This window comes from Rhipicephalus microplus, unplaced genomic scaffold, assembly GCF_043290135.1.
Source record: "Rhipicephalus microplus isolate Deutch F79 unplaced genomic scaffold, USDA_Rmic scaffold_52, whole genome shotgun sequence".
Lineage (NCBI taxonomy): Eukaryota > Metazoa > Arthropoda > Arachnida > Ixodida > Ixodidae > Rhipicephalus > Rhipicephalus microplus.
Genome location: NW_027464625.1, coordinates 1,567,501 through 1,587,574, shown reverse-complemented (window position 1 = coordinate 1,587,574; position 20,074 = coordinate 1,567,501). Strand labels below are relative to the sequence as shown.

At 45.4% G+C, this 20,074-nt stretch overlaps 1 protein-coding gene across 1 annotated transcript in view; it reads left to right on the top strand.

Annotated features, from left to right (window-relative positions):
• Window positions 1–20,074, top strand: part of LOC142788282 (ras-specific guanine nucleotide-releasing factor 1-like) — a 354,601-nt gene that overhangs the window by 281,638 nt on the left and 52,889 nt on the right. Inside the window, exons 6-9 of the mRNA XM_075884883.1 lie at window positions 898–1,047; window positions 4,743–4,822; window positions 10,463–10,468; window positions 19,687–19,880. Coding sequence (XP_075740998.1) covers window positions 898–1,047; window positions 4,743–4,822; window positions 10,463–10,468; window positions 19,687–19,880 — 430 coding nt within the window. The remainder of the gene's footprint in view (window positions 1–897; window positions 1,048–4,742; window positions 4,823–10,462; window positions 10,469–19,686; window positions 19,881–20,074) is intronic.

Genomic DNA, 20,074 nt, shown 5'->3' with positions numbered 1-20,074 from the left:
CTTAGACGCACTCCCAAACTGCAGGCTCACTGACAATCACACAGTTTTGTTCTCTAATCTGACTTTTGAACGCTACTTTTGTTTTGGGACTCTCATTCTTTAATTCTACTAATCTACCGCGACGCACTTTCAAACATGACGCAATGAATGGAGGATGCGTCCACTTTCCATTCATATGTAGCCATAGAGCACCACACCCATCTCTCGTTGGTTCGCAAGTCAGTGAACTTGAGCACAACAGGCTTGTTTATATTGTTCTGACTATATAACGCACACTCGGTTGGCTCAAAACGTACACACTAACCACAAAAGTTTGAATTTATGTTGTGACCTCAATGACTATGTAAACATTTCAAAACTCGCAAGGACAAAAAGTATGAAAACGTTGGACCATGTAACCTTTCGGTTAAATTGTAGTAGAGACTTAAAGTTTACGTGGTTAGAAGTGTAGTGGAGTAGTGCGGCACACCTCAGCGAGTTCCCATATAGTTTCCTTCTTTCCAATCCTCCACTCTCACCTTTATAGTCCCCTTTCCATCCCTCCAGCGTAGAGTGGCCATTCAGGTGCTTTACTGTGTAAATTCCCAGCATTTTAACTCGATTTCTTGCCTCCTTCGCATACGCCAAGTTCCTTTAGGACGGTAAGCCCCATAACCAATCAAATCACCTTACTAACCTACTACTCAATTTTCACACCGTATGTCCTTAATACTGGTTGCTCTCACTGGTCGTCTCATGTTACTGAACAGGAGAGCGTCAACCACAAACAAAAGGTTCCAGAGGTATTGGTCATTGATACTGACTCCAAATCTCTCCTATATTAATGAATATTGACACAAAGTTAACCCAGTTGCCTATTCATCGTGCTATTTCTTTTTTTCTCTTTCCTAATCACAGCCTGGTGTTCCGGATGGTGGAGGCAGAAGAAGAATACGTTGAGCAGCTTCAGCTGCTGGTGTCATGCTTCCTAAGGCCATTTAAGATGGCGGCAAGTTCTCAGAAACCTCCCTGCACACATGACGAAGTCAACTCTATATTCCTGAACAGGCGAGTGCACACACATATTTTTTCAGGAGGCCGCTACGCGCGGCTCCGCGGAGAGTGCTTCTTGCCCGTGCGGCCAGAACGGCGTACACTAAAATTACGGTCATTTGCAGTTTTGTTAAATGGGATTGAAGTTAAATCTTGTCATGGTTGAAGGAAACTCCTTGCTACTTTGAAGGCAACTGTATAAGTTGTTAGGTTTCTTTCATTGACAATCGGTACGTGTCGCGAGAAAGAACTGCGTAAGTTATGTGCCCATTCGTTCCTCTAATTTTCATTCGTGACGCAGAAGTATTCTGCTAAAACTACGTATCTTGCTTTTTCTTGCGCGACGTGCAACACTCCGACTTATTAACGTCACATAGATGGCGCTTTCCAAACAGCACTAGCTACCTGCTTTTTTCTGACGCACTATTTTTTGATAGTATGTACATTTGATCACTTATTACGGTGCCTAAAGATGCCACTAATTTTCGTTAGAAAAAAACAGACAATGTGACTTGACCCGTTACCTTCATCAGTTGATACGAAGACAGTTTCTACACATATGATGTTCAGCCAATTGTCCTTCTTCGCATAATAGTTTGCTGTTCAGCTGATGCTCGAGCGAATTCATCCAGTGGAACTCGATTGAACGAGCGGGAATTGAGACCCTTCACAAAAAAAGTCATTCGTAACAAGATCGGGGGCCACGGTAGACCGCAACACTATAGCGTGGCAGATAAGCCGGTTAGGGAAAAAACACAGTGCTAAAGAATTTCTTTACAGGTTAGGAATTTTTTCAAACAAACGCCTTCACAAAGTTGTGATTGTCATCTTTACTCGTCGCTGCAGTCGTCGTTGTCTTCGATGCTGTATCGTCAACATCGTCTGGGCTGTTACAGCTGTTCTTGTGGGTACGCAGCATTTTTTTCTCCCGAGTGTCTGAGGCTTTTGAATTCTTCCTTACCTCCAGGCCTTTAAGAGCTCCTCATGTTACAACAATCGTGCCCGTCGAAACTGTCGGCTTACGGTTGCCTCGAGCGGCGACAAACTTCGTAATGTGGTGCGACCCCCAAATTCTCTTCTGTTATTTTTTTTTTTCTTTTCAAACCTTCAGCAGGTCATTGCTCGCACACAATGCATCGCAGACGAGCAGGTTGCATTGCGAAACCTTCACGACATGCCTGCATTGCATCGTCGAATTGAAGTTGCCAGACACTTTATTCGAGTAAAAAAAGTAGTTGTGAACGTTCCAGACGTTTAAGATATTGAAAAAAAACTGAGCAACATTTTATGGAATTAGACGGGCGAATAATCGCTGATGTGTAGTCTACTGGCGCAATGTAAGTAACGTGCCTGACGTCTCTGTTGCAATTTTTTTTATCGTGGCGTTTATCACCGTTTCTCGTTAGCAGACCACACGTGAAGCAAGAGGCGCCAGGTAGAAACTGTTTAGCAACGCGCATACAGAAACGCCAGTTTAATGAAGATAATGCAGAACCATCTAGTGCACGTCGTTTACGCCAATGGCATTTACGTAGCACAGTCATCCGCCAAACTATTTCAAAGTCGACACTGATCTATTTATTTGTCACGGACGCGACTTATTCTACGCTCGCCAAGAGGCCTTGCACAACACAGTATGTGTTCATCTAGCAGCTCAGCTCATTAGAGCAGCTTGCTTCACATATAAGCTGATTATCAGTTGCAGTCGGTCTTGATAAAGGACGTCCGTCAAATCCGATTTCTTCTGAAAAAAGCGGAGCACAGTTACCTGAAACATACTTTAATGCATTAGAAAAATATATATCGATCGGCGGCATGAATTATGAAAATTTGACGTGTTGTGAGGCGATAGCATCCAGGAGATTCGATAGCGTTGTCTATAGTGGGGTACGACTTGAGCAGTCTGTGGCGTTTCCTCCTGAAGGGCGGATGTGCACAAGCGTACACCAATGGGCACGCACTCCAAGCTGACGTCATGAGGCGGACGGACGGCGGGTGAACACCAGATTCCACTCTAATGATAAGGAGTAGCCACGCCTTCGGAGAACATTACTTAGTGCATGGTTGGGACTATTTCTTTAGTCGCAGAGGCGATCGTCTGCCGTGCTTTGATCATCTGGGTGGGCCTCTGCAGACTTCTTACGTTGTATGTGACTATAGGAGGAGTAAAAAGACGAGGAGAATAACAATCTGGCGTACGTCTGATATGATATCCTACTTTCGTACAAGGCTATTTAGATATGAAAAGATTAAAAGATAGTGGCGATCATGTACACAAAAAATCGAGTGACGTTAAAAGAAAGAGAACACTTCTGCGTCAATGCACGATGGAAAACAGAAAAGTGGTTCGTATTTTGACAGGTTGGTAGATTCAGGAACTGCAGTCGTGAAATTATGGGTTGCAAATGTACACTAAAAGCAAAATACGATGCGTGACCTCATGCAGGCGTTACGATACGCATGCCATAAAAAATTTGTAAACAGGGGATGTCGTTTCGAGAAGCCGACTTGACTTCCTCAAGGCTGCGACTGGAGTTTGTATATTGAATTCGTTCAGTTGCAAGCTCGTAAAAGACGATTCCGCTTGTGAAAACATCTGATCTAACACACGCAGTTTACAAATTGTTCACCACCAACGCCCATCTTCCCCTGACTCCTACATATGCATGTCCTCATTACTAAATGATAGTAATGAACGAGTCGTGGTGCCTACCTAAGAAGTTTTTGTGCGTACTTAATGTTCGGTGATGAGCGCTTTCCAATGAGCATGCGAAGTATCTCTAATAATGATCGATGTCCTACGATCACTTCTTTATTCTCGTCAGTCAGCTTATCAGTCGGAGGTTCAGAGTTTAAGTTTAATTTTTTTTTCGGTGACTGTGCGGGTCCAATCAGTACTAGAACGCTCATATCTTACCACACTAATTAGCTATGGGTAGTGTCATGGTCAGCTCCAAACTTGAGGATCAGCACTGGTTGGTTGCGGGCGCACAGAGCACAGCTCAAGATCAAGGCCCTGTGTACTAAAGACTCGTATCTACATTGTAAGAATAAGGATGTTTATTCCCTCTCTCTCCCTTTTCTCTCTTTCTCTACTTGGTGGAGAAAATGGAGACGTGAAAGCGACGCTGAAAAAGAGGGACCCAGCTTTGCGGTGTGCTTCGTGCATAAGGCCGTTTCACGTGCCCTTCTCCATTCACATAAGCGGATAAGTGCATGCAAACATCGGAGTTTCCTTAGCATCGGGCAGTCACTGTATCGTCAACGTGACTGGAGCAGAAAGATGACTGCAGCCTTCTGAAAAACACCCATCAACGACTGACAGAAGCTTCGTGGATTAAAATGCGCAGTATACTCCTGTGGGAAGAAACAGGCGTCTTGCGCGGTGCATCGTGTCCTTTTACATCGAGACACGTGCACCGACCAGCCCAACAACGTTTGACTGAGATGAACACAGCCAAGTGCGTCTATATCAAATCCACCATCCAGGGTTTATCGCATAGCCTTCGGTTGACCTTCGCAAAAGGTTCAGTGAGGTGCATCTGCCACGGTTGAATGTTGGGTGCTTAACCTTCGAATCATGGAAAAGATTATCGGGCTTATGGGTTCGACGAGCCGGACAGCGCGCAGTATCGACCCTTTCTGTATATAGGTACACTTTAGCAGCACCCGCAAAGGAAAACTCTCAGCGTCTTCGTTTCTCTTTACAGTGAGACGCTCATGTTTCTTCACCAAATCTTTCTCAAGGGTCTCACAGCCAGAATGGAGAGCTGGCCGACGTTGGTCCTGGGTAAGCCTCTAATTTTTCCACTTACATTTTTTTTCTATTTTCTCGAATCATTCCTTTTCCGCTCTCCTCTTGTTCGCTTCTTTCTTTTTCCTTCGTGTTCATCTTCTCACGGTATTGTTCTCACGATATCTTGTTCGATCACGTCCCGATCTCACTAAAGCCATGTTTCGGTACGCCCCTGGTGGCCCGCTTCTGGCAATCTTTCGAGAACCTTTGTTTTTGTTTCGTCCATTCATTATTAATTTTCGAAACAACCCTTTGTGTTCTTCGGAGTTTCGTTGGTACACCTTCCATTACCACTTTTCACGCCCTCACTTTATGCTTCGTTATTGGCTGTCTTTTTTTGTACAACGTTCCTTTCAAAGTAAGTTTCCTTTGTAACCCGTTGCATCTTCCCCAGTATTCATTCCTCAATTTCTATTTTGTTGCAGTAATGAGAGAGAGAGAGAGAGAGAGATTGCCCAAAAGAAACAGCTCTCATCTGAAATTTCAAACTTGTATTGTATACAAGCGCAATTAGGCGCTGTCAAATCAAACTCGATGACTCATGGTTAGTTGAGTTCCGGGTGTTTCACACACTTTATTCAATTCTGAAACATTTCACAACGCAGCTTTTTCGACGCCGGTTATCAACCAATATACGAGTGAAAAGTTCGCACAAGGCGGGCGTCTACCAATCGTTTTATTATTATTATTATTGGTCGTATCTAATTCATTTTTATCATCCATCTCCGATGACAGGCCCACCCTGGCCACGAAATCTAGAATCTCAGATTAAACTCCAAAGCGCGATGAGAAATTAGTTTCATTCTACCTCTCACATATTGCAGGGTAACTTAATACGCAACTTCCGCCAAGAAGTCTTAACTGCGATGTAAGCGCGGAAAATGCGCAACTAATTTTTCGTCAAAGGCAATTTGTCACGATTCTATTGCAACGCGTCGTTATTAACATTCATATCAGAATGCGACCTGTAATCATAAGCCACATAAAGATAACGTTGTCAAGAACAAAGCGGTTTGATGAACAAGTACCTCTGCTCATGAGATAGATAAGCCAGAATTTGGCACTCGGGGGCAATCTATAATGGCGGCCTGTGTATACGTTTATGAGGGGACTCCGTCATTCCAAATGCAGTCATACTTAAGTAAGCGGTCCCTGAAAGTTCAGCTTTCGGTGTAGCTGTCCAGAGCGCCGAAGCGATGTGTTAAAAAGATCGTAAGTACCTCATACTTCATACACACCTCATCTATTCCAGCATGAACACAAGGGGATGGGGACGGAGATAAATAATAGGTAACGTAAGGTGACACGGTACCGGCTTCGACTGAGCATTGCTCAAGACACGTTACTCAGTGAAAAAGAAGGTATTTTCTTTGAGAATCACGGATAACTAATTAAATATTCGGTACTGCCTCGCATTTTATATTCCCACGCTCTTCTCTGCTATTCATTCGTCAGTTCTTTTCATTCCAAACTTGAATTCATGATAAAGCGCTGAGTTCACCGCTTTTTCGTTCCAAGTTGTAATGTTCAGAGTCTAACGTCTTGGGGGTTTCGAACAAAAAGCTTTTTTACGTGGAGAGAGAAGCAAATGTAATTACTCTTTGCAGCACATAACGCCTCCCGAATAGCGTCAGCATAGAATGTCGCGTTTAAGTTCGAACGTTTAAGAGGTAGAAATGTCATTTACCTGAAAAAAAAAATCTGGACTCAAAAGTTTCTATTATTTATCCAACGAGAGAAAAGATGACCTGCACGGCACTTCACGAATCCTCCCTCCTCCTTTTTTTTTTCTAAAACCGCAGACAGCTGAACTTTCCATCGCAAAGTATGTATACGCGTACATTCGAAAGAACCGCGGTTAATAACTGAGGATGATAGATGTTTCAGCGTTTATTACAGAGAGGCAGTTCTATTTCTTTTCCTGTATTTTGTTCAAAAAAAATCCTCTACGGTCACTACCAGACCACGCAGGGACATTCGCGAGGAAGGAAGGCCTGAATAATGAAGGGAAAATACACTTTTTTCTCGAAAAGCGTTAGGCCCTTTAACGACCACTGACATATTTCGCAGTGTGCCAGTTCACCCACACGAGATCGCCGCGACCCGAAAAAATCGTTACAAAGAAACGAGCCTCCGCGTATAAATAGCCTTGCAGAGCCCTCTGTGCTGGGAGTCAGTTGACGGGCGTAAAAATGGCGGCTGCTGCTGGCGTCTCTCGAGAGATGACTGGCTCTCGCTGCACCACGTGGCTGAAAGGGCTCGAGTGCGCCCGCCATGTCCGCCAAATGAAGATATACGCCCGCGCCGCTCGCGCCCAAAGGTGCACGGAGACCGTCCTTCGCCTGTCGGGTGCAGTTACAAGGCCGCATAGCGTCACGGCCTTATTTATGAAGTCTTTCCCCCACAAGATGTGCGGCCGAGATGAGGAGAGAAGAGCGAAGACAGAGAGGACATTGGCGACATCTTTTTCGTGCCTAGAAACAATTTTTTTTTTATGTCTTCGTACGTGAATCTCCCGTGCTCGCTGTTGATAGTATAGGTGACGGCGAACTGTTATAAGTAGGCGAAAAACGACGACGCACTGATGCGACGCGCAGGTTTTCGAGAAGTTCGAACTGGCAAATCGAAAGAAAATGTGACAAAGAAGCAACGAGTGAAGTTCGGCGACATTGATAAAGGTCGCGCTCTTGGCGATGGACTCGCGTGCAGAGCCGCGTCCGCTCCCGAGGGATGGTACCGTCCAGCGTGGAATGATTTGCGAGCGGCATGCAAAGATACGCGCAGTTCTTCCTCTCTTTTTCTCTCTCTCTCTCTCTGTCATTCTTTCTCTTTCCCCCCCCTCTCTCTCATTTTACAGATCAACATTTTGTTCCTGTATTTTTTTTTGTGCCCGATATTTTTTTTTGCTTCACCAGAACGCCCAAAAACGAGAAAGAACGGCTGATACTGAAATGCATCTTGACTTCACATTTATGCTGACTCTCTTCGCATCCTTTATCTTGGACCTTAAAACTTTTCTGTTCGAGTTATGATGCTTCTTCCCATTTTCTTTCACCTGAAGGCAATGCTATGCAATCCTGATGCTGAGATTCAGGGAAACTACACACTTTTTTTTTTCTAGCCCGTGCACTCGCACAGAAACAAACGTAGGAAAAGTGGCAGTCTAAGTTCAGTAAAAAGTGAAAAACACTTTGATATTCAAGTTTAGAATTAGGTTAGGTTGTTCATCTTTATCTATTGCTCATGAAAATAACCACTAGGTGTCCTGCCTTCTAACTAATCAGTGGCTAAGCTATCTGACGTCGGTCATTATCTATAGATAGTCACGTCGAGATCATACTGAACTACGCACGCAGAAACCTTTTATCAAAAAGAAACAGGATTTCCTATCATTAATGCGAGTCATGCGCCCTAAGATAACGTTTCAGGTTGAATAGTCGGGGTCCGCCTTCTTCGTATGACGTTCTAGCCAGTTCTCAGAAGCCTTGTATTTGCAGTTCTCGCGATAAGTTCGCTTAAGCCGAGTCAGTGTAAGCGCTCACGGCACGTAAGAAACAAATAATAGAGCACGCAAGAAGGTACCGAAAGCACAGTCCAAATAGGTGCACCCACAACACCTTCAAAGTGGGAAAATGCGATTCCTCACACTCGCGTTTTCTCAGCAGAGTACCCCCTGTCAATGATTTCACAGCGGTGAGTGGCCCTCAAACAGGCGCGAACAAGACACAAGGCTGCATTCTTGGCGCGAAAAAGGAGCGCATCTTTTCACGTGACGGTATTAGACAAACAAACAAGACAGAATGACCTTTTCATTAGTGAGGAAATCCAATACTTTTGCCCTTGAAAGAGGCGCGCGCAGCAGCGTTGAAACAAGTTTCACGGCCCCAAAAGGATCGCGCCTCCTTTACACTGGCAAGGTAAACAATTTCTCCGTCCAGAGTGGTACACCATAAACACCAATGAGTTTCGAGACCGAATAGCGAAAGGCGAAAATTTTCGGGCACCCGATACACACTCGTCTCACTGGGAGGCACAGACGTCCGTGCGTTGATGACCCGCCCTAGAGGGCGCGCGGCCGGGCGACAAAAGGAACGAAGCGAAAGGTATAGCCGATGGAAAGATTGAAAGCTATTTCCTGGTCCCATTATTTATTTTCTTCTTTTACCTCTTCTGTTTTTGTCGCTACCGACAGACTCGCCTTCGGCTTGGTCCTCATGGTCTTTTGTGCTAATGCGCCGACGCGGACAAACCTTAAATTCAATCAGGGGACGGGGTTTCCGACACCACTTCCCTTTCGAAAGTCCTGCTCGCTCCTGAGGATCCAGGACGAACAAAAAAAAAGCGAATAAAATGAGAGAGTACCCGACCACCGATCGATGTTGCACAGAAGTGGAGGCAGCTGAAGGGAAGGGCGTTTCTCTGCTGCTTTTTTTTTTCTTTACGGCTCAGTTGACTTTGCAATACGTGCGGTGCATAAAGTACATCAAGAACAAAGCCGACTTCCAATCAAGGCCGCGTTATTCACGCTAAGCGCACGACCCAACTGATTCGCCGTGTAGCAACACAATAGAGTAATTTGCGTCGTCAACGGCATTCCCCTTCGGTGGCAGAGTGGCTAGGAAACAGTTGTGTGATTGAAGAAGACAATGTTATACTCTACGCAAAGACGCTTGGTTGAACGAGCCTGAAAGGCCACGTTAGCGACGTAAAGAATCGCGGGTTCGAGACGAGCGTGGTATGTTCGATTCTGCGCGTTCCACATCTTCGCTAACTAATATTGAAAAAAATAATTGTTACACTTCAGTGCAGATGAACCGTCACGGCAAGGAACATCATTGTATTTTACACAAGAAACAGCAAAAAAAAAAACAACTACGATCGCGACGACATCACTTATAGTTTGCCTGATCATTTTTTTGTTTCTTTTGTTTCTTAGCCTTTGTCACCATTGATGAGCACTGGTACTACTTTGTAAAACAACAGGCTTAGCCACAAAAGAGTAGTTTCACATACGTTACTTCCAATTTGCCTTTAAGAAGAAATCAAGATGCTTAACTTATTGCGGCAATAAAGCATGGCACTGCTTGCATATATTGCGTCCGCTTAAATGTTCAACAAAGAAATCATGGGCACCGCATTCTGCTTCCCACCCCTAACACTTGAACAATAGAAAATTGACAAGCATCGCACTTGCTCTTACGTATTCTGCAGAGTTTGCCATATGAAAGGAATTGCGTCAATGCTATGCGATGACTACTGCACTACTGTCACAATGTGTGATTACGTTTGTTCAGTAAGACTGTTCTGTTACACAATTTGTTTATACTAATGTTGCGTAACAAGGACACACTGTCGCTGTCACTGTATACCTGACTTTTTTTTTTGCCACATTCTGCTTGCGAATGTCGAACATTCGAGAACTAAACAAAAGAGCATTCCCAAAACAGCCCTTTCGAGACGACTTACGTCACAGCGGGCTGCGTGGACGAGGAAAAAAAATAATGAAAACACCCGAACAAGCGGTAGCGGCAGTGTCCAGTGTTTGTCAGTGCATGTTGATACGGACGTCTACTCTGGGTCAGCGTCCTTCATCCGGGCGTTCCCCTTTTTCCGCTTTTCTCCGATTTCTTGAAGGTACAGGTAAGGTTCTTCGCCTTTCTTGCTGTCCTGTCTACGTGTCACGCTGCTTTCTGTGGCTATCCATCTATATATACGTGCGTATACACCCGGGCATTAAGTATCTATGGAGGGATGGGGTGATACACATACCAAACACGTACGATCCTGTGGGTAAAATCCCTGCCCCAACATATACTTGTGTGTCCATAAATGTTGTCCATTTATTTATTTTTTAATCTTTCGTTCTGTTTGCTGTCACAGCGTTAAAGAGTCTCGGCCTGTGGCTGCCGCAGTGAACGTAGAGGTGTCGCTCTCTACAGCTCACTGCTAAAGCCTGTACGTAGAGTAGCGCAGCTTTGAACGGCTTTCGTAGGCCAATAGGGCATGCTAGTGCACAAACTCAGCTGCTTGAGTTCAACGCGTATTACTGAAATTCGGAGAGTCAAAGATTTCCCGGTATACGTGTTGTGAATCTGGAACAAAAATAGATACGTCTGCTCAGGCAGGTCTTCAAAGTGCGAACTGGCAACGTTTCATTGTGATCTGATAGCGGGATTAGAAGAAGGCAATGCGTAGCCCACACACGCGATTTCAACATGTATGCAGTTCTTTTCGCGTTTGTAGGAATACAAGAAAACATGGGAAACTTATCAGATTTTCCTTTAGGCAATCAGCCCAAACTTTATCACCATGTAGGTGATACTCGCCTTATCACGGCTACTCTGACCATGAGAAGCCGCGCAAGAAACACGGCGAAGGGAAAGTAAGATCCAAGAGAGGAGATTTACTTAAGTATAGGGCGCCAGCGTTCTCGGCGTTGACCACACTCGCAGTAGCCAGCGGGAACCCGAACGAGGGGCTCCATTCAAAGCAACATAGAAGCATAACGTTATTAAAGTTGTTCCGTTTTTCTTAATGTGTCGTATGGGCAAGCTTACATGTAGAAGTAAACCATCTTTGGTTTGGTTTATGGTCGAGCACAGCAGCAGCATTTCAAAAGAAAAACTTGATACGCAGAATGACCATCTCTTGCTTTTTGTACTCTAAGGTACGAAATGTGAGCCGGTGATGATGTGCGTGCAATAAAACACGGGATATACATCCATCCGCGAACGTTGGTCGGTTATGACGATTTGTATTGTGAAGATAACACAGCGCGAAGCCTCGCTGTAAACACCCAGTTAGGTCTTACAGGCATCATGACATACGAGACTTGCGGAAGAGTAAGTATTAAGCTACAGCCTCCACAGTTTTTTTGTACAAAGCCATTATCTGAGCGGAACATGAACTAAAGTTCTAACCAATCACGATAGCCTGTTACCATGGTCACGCTACGTCTGCATCTATCAGCTAGCGAAAATGTGTCTCCCGAGAAGTTCAGCGCAATTTGTTAAAAGGCACTCCCGTAACCCAACCTCAAAGCGAGCGAATATTCTCCCGAAGACATCTCATGTTTCCAGAGCTTTTTCCTGCGCCGCACAACTTACGTTTCGTTTAAAGCTTGACTTGATTGCGAAGCAGCGATTGTTATCAACAAACGCCGCTCGCTCGAAATACATTTCCGCGAAAACTCGCTGATGTAGCGACATTCAGAAGCAATCTTTTTTTTTTTAATTTTAATCACAACCCCGCTCGTTTGTGTATTATAACAAATCGACACTGCCACTAATAACTGGCGTTCACAATGATGAGTAATTTAGCGGATCCTTTTACCTCTCCCGTGGCCGAAAACAACCGAGGGGAGCAGGTTTTTCAGAGCGCGCCCATTTGAGTACTCTATTTGTTTGCATCTCCAATCAGAGCACACAGTTCCTACCGCTTGCGGTTCGTGTTGCAAGCCGTGCAACAAGCCTCGAGGCTAGACGTCGTCCGTTACTCTGCAAGCTGGAGGGGCGAGGGAGGAGCAATGACGCCGCGACAACAATGGACGGGCGCCCTCTATCGCGGCATGCGTTCTCTTGTTCGACGTACGGCTCGCGCTAATGAGGTGGCGGCACTCGTAACCCGAAGCTCGCCGTTCTGGGGGAGAGGCCGTGAAAGAGGAGGAGGGGGAAGAGAATCCAGCGTTCCTTACTCGAAACGTAAGCCGAACTTGGAGAGGCACACTGTGTGGAGCGCCTCGCCTTGCCATTCGCGCTCACGGGCGTTCTCCTGCGGTGCCGCTGTCTTCAGAAAAGACCGGATTCACATTGCACGACGCTTTCTTTCAACGGAGAAGAAGATGAAAAAAAAACTGCCTCGTGTACCAAATTCTGAGGATGCGGAGAAATAAACATCCCTCTTCAATCATAGAGATTGCTTCAGCGATTTTTTTGTCGGAGTGCAAACATCGCAAACGGAACAAACAGCGGCAATTATAATTACGGACGCTTTTAAAAAGCGCGTAGGGTACTATAAAGCATTTCGCTGAGGCCGGCTCATTTTCGATGACGCGTGCTCGTTGTAAAACAAGACCTTCCCCACGCAGAAACGTTTTCTATGAAACTACATCGCTGAATGAGATACTTAGTTGCAACTTGACCAAAACAAAAAAAATACAACCGAAAAAAAAAGCTCTGGGTAAGCGAGAAGCAGCATAAAAGAAGAAAGGACGCGTTATTTTGACAATTCAGCGAGTCGGGGTTTGCCTCGCGTATACAGTTTCAGAACATACAGTAGAAACAAAAATAAAAAGTCAAAGGCGTCGCACAGCCTGAGGGAAAGACCACTGCATTGCATTCACATGAATAATCGCAATATAAATCAAACAACTACCCTAATTAAGACTTTATATGTATGATTCGTACAGACAGCTGTCACGAAAAAAAATACTTGATCTAACCGGATGGTTATGCTCATCACACGAATAAACAATTACTTGTTCGCAGCAAATTGGAATGTGTGACCACCTCTAGATGAAAACACAAACGTAGTACAGATAAGACATTTTACTGAATTATGTGTTCGCCTCGTATCAAGCAACGCGGGCCGTCTGTGAGTACGGGAATCCTTCTGACTGAGAGAAGACACAGAGAAAACGAGAAGACTGTAAATGACGGAAGGGCTGTCAAACAGCGGTGGTTGTGGTCGACTGAATCCTGCCAGGAAGAACGATTAAAAGGAGACACGAAGGCGTGATTCTTAGCAGAAACCCAACTGACCCAATAAAGTACGTAGAGGTTCTCGTCATGGACCTATGTACTGTAACTGCTGAGCAATTGCTGAATTTCGTCTCGCGATAAAGCGGCTGGAAGCCGCACGGTGCCAAACAAATATAGACAAATGTACGTACCCCCCTCCCCCTTATACTTATGCTGACTGAAGTGCTATGCGTTATAGTTCCCATATACATTGGAGCCGGATTTCCCTCTAGTGTATTATTAGGGAACTCATTGCCACTACTGGTGGCCGTATAGTTCACGTGAAAGAAGGTCCTACAGGTGGCGCAGGGAATATCTTCAAGGCTGATTATAAGTACCGCTGCTGACTGCGAGTCAGGGAAGTAAGCGGTCTTGGTTTGACACTGAAATATGACAAGTTTCATGCCGTTGGCAAAAAAAAAAGCGAATTCAGGTAGAATTGACGTTTAAGTGCAGACAAGCAGGGGCTACAACACGAAACGTATAGATGAGAAGAGGCTCGCAGATTGCCTAAGAAGCGAGATAAAATTTGTTTTAACACAAAGTACCTCTTACATGCACTGGCCATTGCAGGAAGCTGACAATTGCCATCGCCTTGGCACGAACAAGTACTTTATGAGGTTATCTGTCATTCACAGGAGCTAGAGATACGAAAATGACACTTTGTACATCAGCGTGGAAAGTTGATGTGAAAGTGGTGATATCTAATTACAATATAAGCCCATGCTGATTATCAACATCATAAACATTATCAAGCTACAGAGGGCATATCTTGTAGTACAGGCAAGGGGTTCCCTAAGAAGATGCTCTAAAAGTGTGCCAGAGCAGACAAACAACTGCGTGACATTAATGTTTTCTTAACAAGCCCGCTAATGTGCGATGTGCGTGGTTTTGTTTCTCTTGACTACGCAATGTACACTCACTTTCACTGTAATTGCAATTAGGAACAGTAAATTGGGCCCGCATCGATCATTGTGAGAATACCACGCATTTACGCTCATGTACTCGATGCGCTACATCAGCTGTCGACGCTTTAACTTCACATGCATGTACGCGTTCATTTACATTGAGAAGACGCTTTAACTCTACACGCATCTACGCGTACATTTACATTGAGAAGGGTGGGCGTGGTCTGAGAAGGGACGTAAGCAGCGCTTTTACGAAGCCGGGCATGAGCAGACGCCTCAGCGGCATGGAATGTCGCAAAGCTTGGCAAGTAATTCGGTACTTAGAGTGTTGGTGCGGTTAGCGTGGCGCGAATGGGCGGGCAGAACCACATCAACAGAGCAACAACAAAAACATTGACTCGCTGGTTGAGTACCGGTAACGCACATTATGACTGAAAACATGTCCGAACAAAAACAAAGTAAAAAGCCATCGAAATTTCGGTGCTATAGCGTTGTGTTGACCATTGCGATACATCGCACAATACTGAGGCATAATTTAGACAGGTGGCATTGTCGGTAATTTTTGACGCACAGGTATGAAGCACATAAGTAATAAACAGGCGAGTATGAGAGTTCAAATTACGGTATTCGCGTGTCGACAGCCACGTTGTTCCATGCAGTGACGTACCATTATTTCGTACGTACCAACTGCAAGCACGCCGGAATTGGCAATCACCGTTGCTTCGCAATTTCATCTATGTTTTTATTAAACGACGACATTAAATAAACGCGTAATGGGAAAGCTCGTATTCCACTCAGAGAATCGTACAGTGACGTGTTCTTCGAAAGAAACTCTGTAGGCGAGCCGCTTCACTCCCGAGTTTCAGATAGATTCCATAGTACGCAAATAGGCCACGGGGAGGCAATATACGCCTTAGCAAATAGTAGCATTGCCTTTGCTAGCCGAACAGCATACGCCGAATGAGACCACAAAATTGCCCCACAAGCAGTGAGGCCCTTTCTCTGTCAGTATTTGTTTTGTTTTCGCATGAGAGCCCTTGACAATGCCTTTTTTATCGCACGTCCTTGCATCGCATCCCCAGATTTATGAAGGTGAACATCGCCTGATCGCTACGCTCGGCAGGCAGAGTGCCACTGCAACACGGGAAAAAAAAACTGCGTTCTTCCATTGACGGTGTAAATATGGCGCTCTGTTCGAAACGCTGTACTCGGGAACTACGAGTCCTCGGCCTTTCGTTTCCCCTGAATCGAAAACAGTCCAACACTCGCGCAAGAGAGAAAGAGAACGCGAAGCATCTTCTATTGCGCGGTAGGCGTCACCACCGTGTTGGAACCCAAGTGGGCTGTTGCTTAGCTTCTTTTACATCACACCATGAATAAAACCAGAGGCGCCTTACATAACGGACAAATGAGTTTTCATTTCAATGTTTCGCCGACAAAAAAAAACATTGATGCCGCCACCACTACCAGAACAAAACAAAAAAAAAATATTGAGAAGATTACTTTGGAAATAAAATATTAAACAGCTGTTGACGTTGCGACATAAAAGTTAGAAAACAATGTTCCTAATTTTGCATACTGAAAAACACTTTGTGTTCATGATTTGCTTGAATATATGACTGATTCACGCTGGATCGGAGTCAATTTTGCAATTTTGCTTTTCGCAGCATTTTCTCTAGCCTAGGCTTTCCAGTGTCCTCAGCTTTTGGTTTCCAAACATGATATTCTTATTTTATTATACAGCTACATGGAAGTAATACCACTGACTCAGTGGAAACCCACACTACAGCTCATACAAAACCGTAGCTTTCTGCACCTTTCTCCCAGATACTTGTCAGGCGTCCTGAAATATTGGCCTCCCTCTAATTACTACGTATGCTCAAATGTTCAATCGTTAGCAAGCTTAACACGAACGCTCTGAGGCGTGTCCCGAAACGGTTTGATTGACGCCGGCATTACGCAGCTTTAGGTTCTGTAGCCTGGATTTTACGAATGCATGCTGACATAGTATCAAAGCATATCGAGGCATTATATCGGCAACAGTGCCCAACGCTTCGCGGCTGGCATCAGTCAAACCAGTCCAGGCTTCACTGCGGAGTGTTTGAGTTGAGCTTACGGACGACTTTACATCCTAATTTGTACAGAGCAAATCACATAGTGATACAAGGCTGATCTGCAATTGAGTTCACGCGTTTTCCGTGTAAAACGCGCTACGTATCGTACAAACTACAATATGACGTAAGGAGCGACATTTGCACAAAAAGAAAACGTGCGCTTCAAATAGATGCAGTAAAGACACACGTGCCTGAAGAACATTCATACATACAGGTACGATGTTTTGGCGGGTTATGTCTAGTTCTCATACAGACTATTTTCCTGATTTGAAGTCAAGAAATCTTTCGCCTCGAGCCTGCTCAGGGCAAGCCTACCCTACGCCAGGGAGAATGCGCAGCTAAACGTGCGAAATGAATTCCAGAGGAAACCATTGCGCCTGCTGCAATTCCGCGGGAAGACGCGTTCTCCAGAAGTAGTGGCTCCACTAACGAATCTTGCGACCTGGGCACAAGCCAACGAGCAAGCTCTGTTGGCGCCTAATGGTCGCTGAAAAAGGTGGCACGCCTGATAGTCCCCAGCTGCCCCAATTAGAGCTGAAACTGCGCCGGGCACATCTGGATGTCATCACAGTGCCCATCCACGCTGTACGCCTGGCCCCGACAATAACGCTAGCTCGAAACGAAAGCACGCTACAGCTCGCGCTTGGTTACCCGCAGAAGCGTCCCGTCAATTACATCGCTGCCGTGTGATACGCGCATCGCTCTCGCAGTACTTAGAGAAACTAGCCGCTACATGAACGTGAAGCGAGCGCAAGAGTTCCTTCCGGCCATGCCGTTAATCGCGTGACAAATGGATGTTGTTAACTCCCAGTGAACGGTGGAAACAAGCACCCACGGCCGAACTAACATGCTCGTAAGTAACAATGTACTATAGTCCCCTATGAGCTAGAAATCGCGAATACGCTCTTACGCGAGAATCGTTCGTGAGACGACTGCTATCAGTCAATCCTTACGCTGGGCATATAACTAGCGGAAGTTGCCGACCAACAGGAAAGAGAATTTACGAAAGAACGCTTTCGTGAGCATGACCCTTAATTTTCCTAAGATATATATATATATATATATATATATATATATATATATATATATATATATATATATATATATATATATATATATATATATATATATACACCTTTAATTTCAAGCTATTTTCCCGCATCAGGCGACAAGAGCACAACGACTCACCCCGAGTAAACACGATACGATGTGCTTTAACAACCCTTCTCCTTAAATTCTGCAAGGAGCTCCTCTAATGACGCGTCTACGTCAGTCTGACTTCACAAAAATGCAAGACCACTCAGCTGCAATATTTTTGTTCCTCAATCGATCTGATAGTACAATGAAGCGCCATGGCACCTTCACTGAATACGTGCATATCTTGTATGGGTGACGAATAAAAATTCGCCACGAGATTCCTTTAGAGCATTACATCAGAGCGAGCGTCTTTTCTTCGTTTGAGTTTGAGTTCATTCAACCACGTGACAAGTACACGAAAATGCACTGTATACTTGGTTTGGTGCGAAGGGAAAAAAAGCTGCATTTCACAGCTTGACTGGCCCCTTCACTCAGAAAAAAATTCAAATTACAAACTACGTCATCGAATGATGGACACCTCTACGTGTGACAGTGGGGCGCTGCCAACGAGCCCATGCGTTGCTTGTGGCTGCACGCGGGATTGCACGCGCCTTAAGCATGGTTCACTGAGCATGCTGGCATGGCGGCTGCACGTCATTGGGCATGACGCATCCGCGGGTGGACACAAAGCCTGGTGCCTCGTGCTCTTTTATAACAATATACGTGCAGTGTCTGTACGCTTATCGCTGTTGCTTCCACTTGGCTTTGCCGTACGGCGCCTCGAGCCTGGACTTCCCTATAGCTCACGTTTAACGGTGTTTTTAAGAGGCGGACGAGAATGCTCGAAATGCTCGAAACACGTCTTGGTTAGGTTGCGCAAGAGTCTCGTTAGAATTCACGTAGTTCTTGAGCGAACAAGTGGCAATAAAGATAAGTACATTGCGTTACACCATCAGATTCTTTACCTGAATAATATTACTGAGGTAACTGTCGAACTATTTAAATTGATATCGAAGTATTGAAATTTCAATAGTGCAGCTTTGTGTAAGTCGCCACGTTGAAATTACGCTGCAACTAACAAAGGTTTCTCTTTACCTGTTAACAAAACCGATTTAAAAAAAACTTCATTACTAACCCCAAATAAAGTGTATTCATTCATTGTCCTTCTCGCGAGTGAAAAGAGTGCAGGCGTCCGCAGCTGCCATAAAATATATTTGCGGTCCTCCCACGTAATCCGAAGTTGCCTAGAAGTGTGGCAGCTTGGGCTAGTTGGTATGGCATGACGATAGTTATAGCGCGAGAACAAAACGACGACACAGAGACAAGAAGCGCTCGTGTCTTTCGTGTCCTTCTTGTCTCTGTGTCGTCGTTTTGTTCTCGCGCTATAACTATCGTCCTACCGAAGTTGCCACTACAGACACTTACGCGAAATCAGTGCACAAACCACGTCTCTTTTATCTACCAATACTCAATAGACACAAGCAGTTCTTGAAGAAGCGATAAGTAATATGGAGTGGTTAGTGTTTTGCGTCTCATTTATGAGGGACGCCGTAACGGAGGGCCGCGGAAATTTCGGCCACCTGAGGTTCTTATAGACACGTCTAAATCTAAGTACACGGGCCCGTAGCATTTCTCCTCCGTAATAATATGGCTGCTGCGGTCAGGATTCGACCCCGCGACCTTCTGGTCAGCAGTTGAGCAAATAAAACACCAGAACACCAGATTGGGTGAACCGTTAAGTGAAAGGCATCTCACTGGCTCTCGGAAAAGAATCCGGCTCGAGGCGCCGCCTGGCTCGTACTTCTGTTGTAAACTGACGGGTGTCACAGGCCCCGCCAGGGGTCACCTCGGTGCCCCGGCTAAGGCCGCTGTCGCCCCCTGTTCGTTCGACGTGTGTGCGTACGCGCGCTGGTGCGCGTCTTCTTTCTCTCCGCTCCGTCCTCCACTGGTCCACCACCCAAATTCCCCGTTGGTCCCGGTACATCCCCCGTCCGTCCGTCCACGTCCCGGACGCCCCGCAGGAGATCTGTTCGACATGCTCCTTCCGATGCTGACGATCTACCAAGAGTACGTCCGCAACCACCACTACAGCCTCCAGGTTTTGGCCGAGTGCAAGCAGCGCGACAAGTTCGCCGCCATACTGCAGCGACTCGAGGAGAAGACCGTGCTCCAAGGCAGGACCCTGGAGACCTTCCTCACTTATCCCATGCACCAGGTATTGCTTCGTCACGAGTGCGCATTTACGAACACTTAGGCCCGTGTTCACAAACCAAATTTTGGCAGTACGCCCCGTTTCCCTCTACCCGATATACTATATACATAAAGGGCACAAAAATGGTAACAGGGTAAAAAAAATAAAATCAAGGTTGGTTCATGAATACTAGCCAACTTTGTACAGCAAGCGCAAAA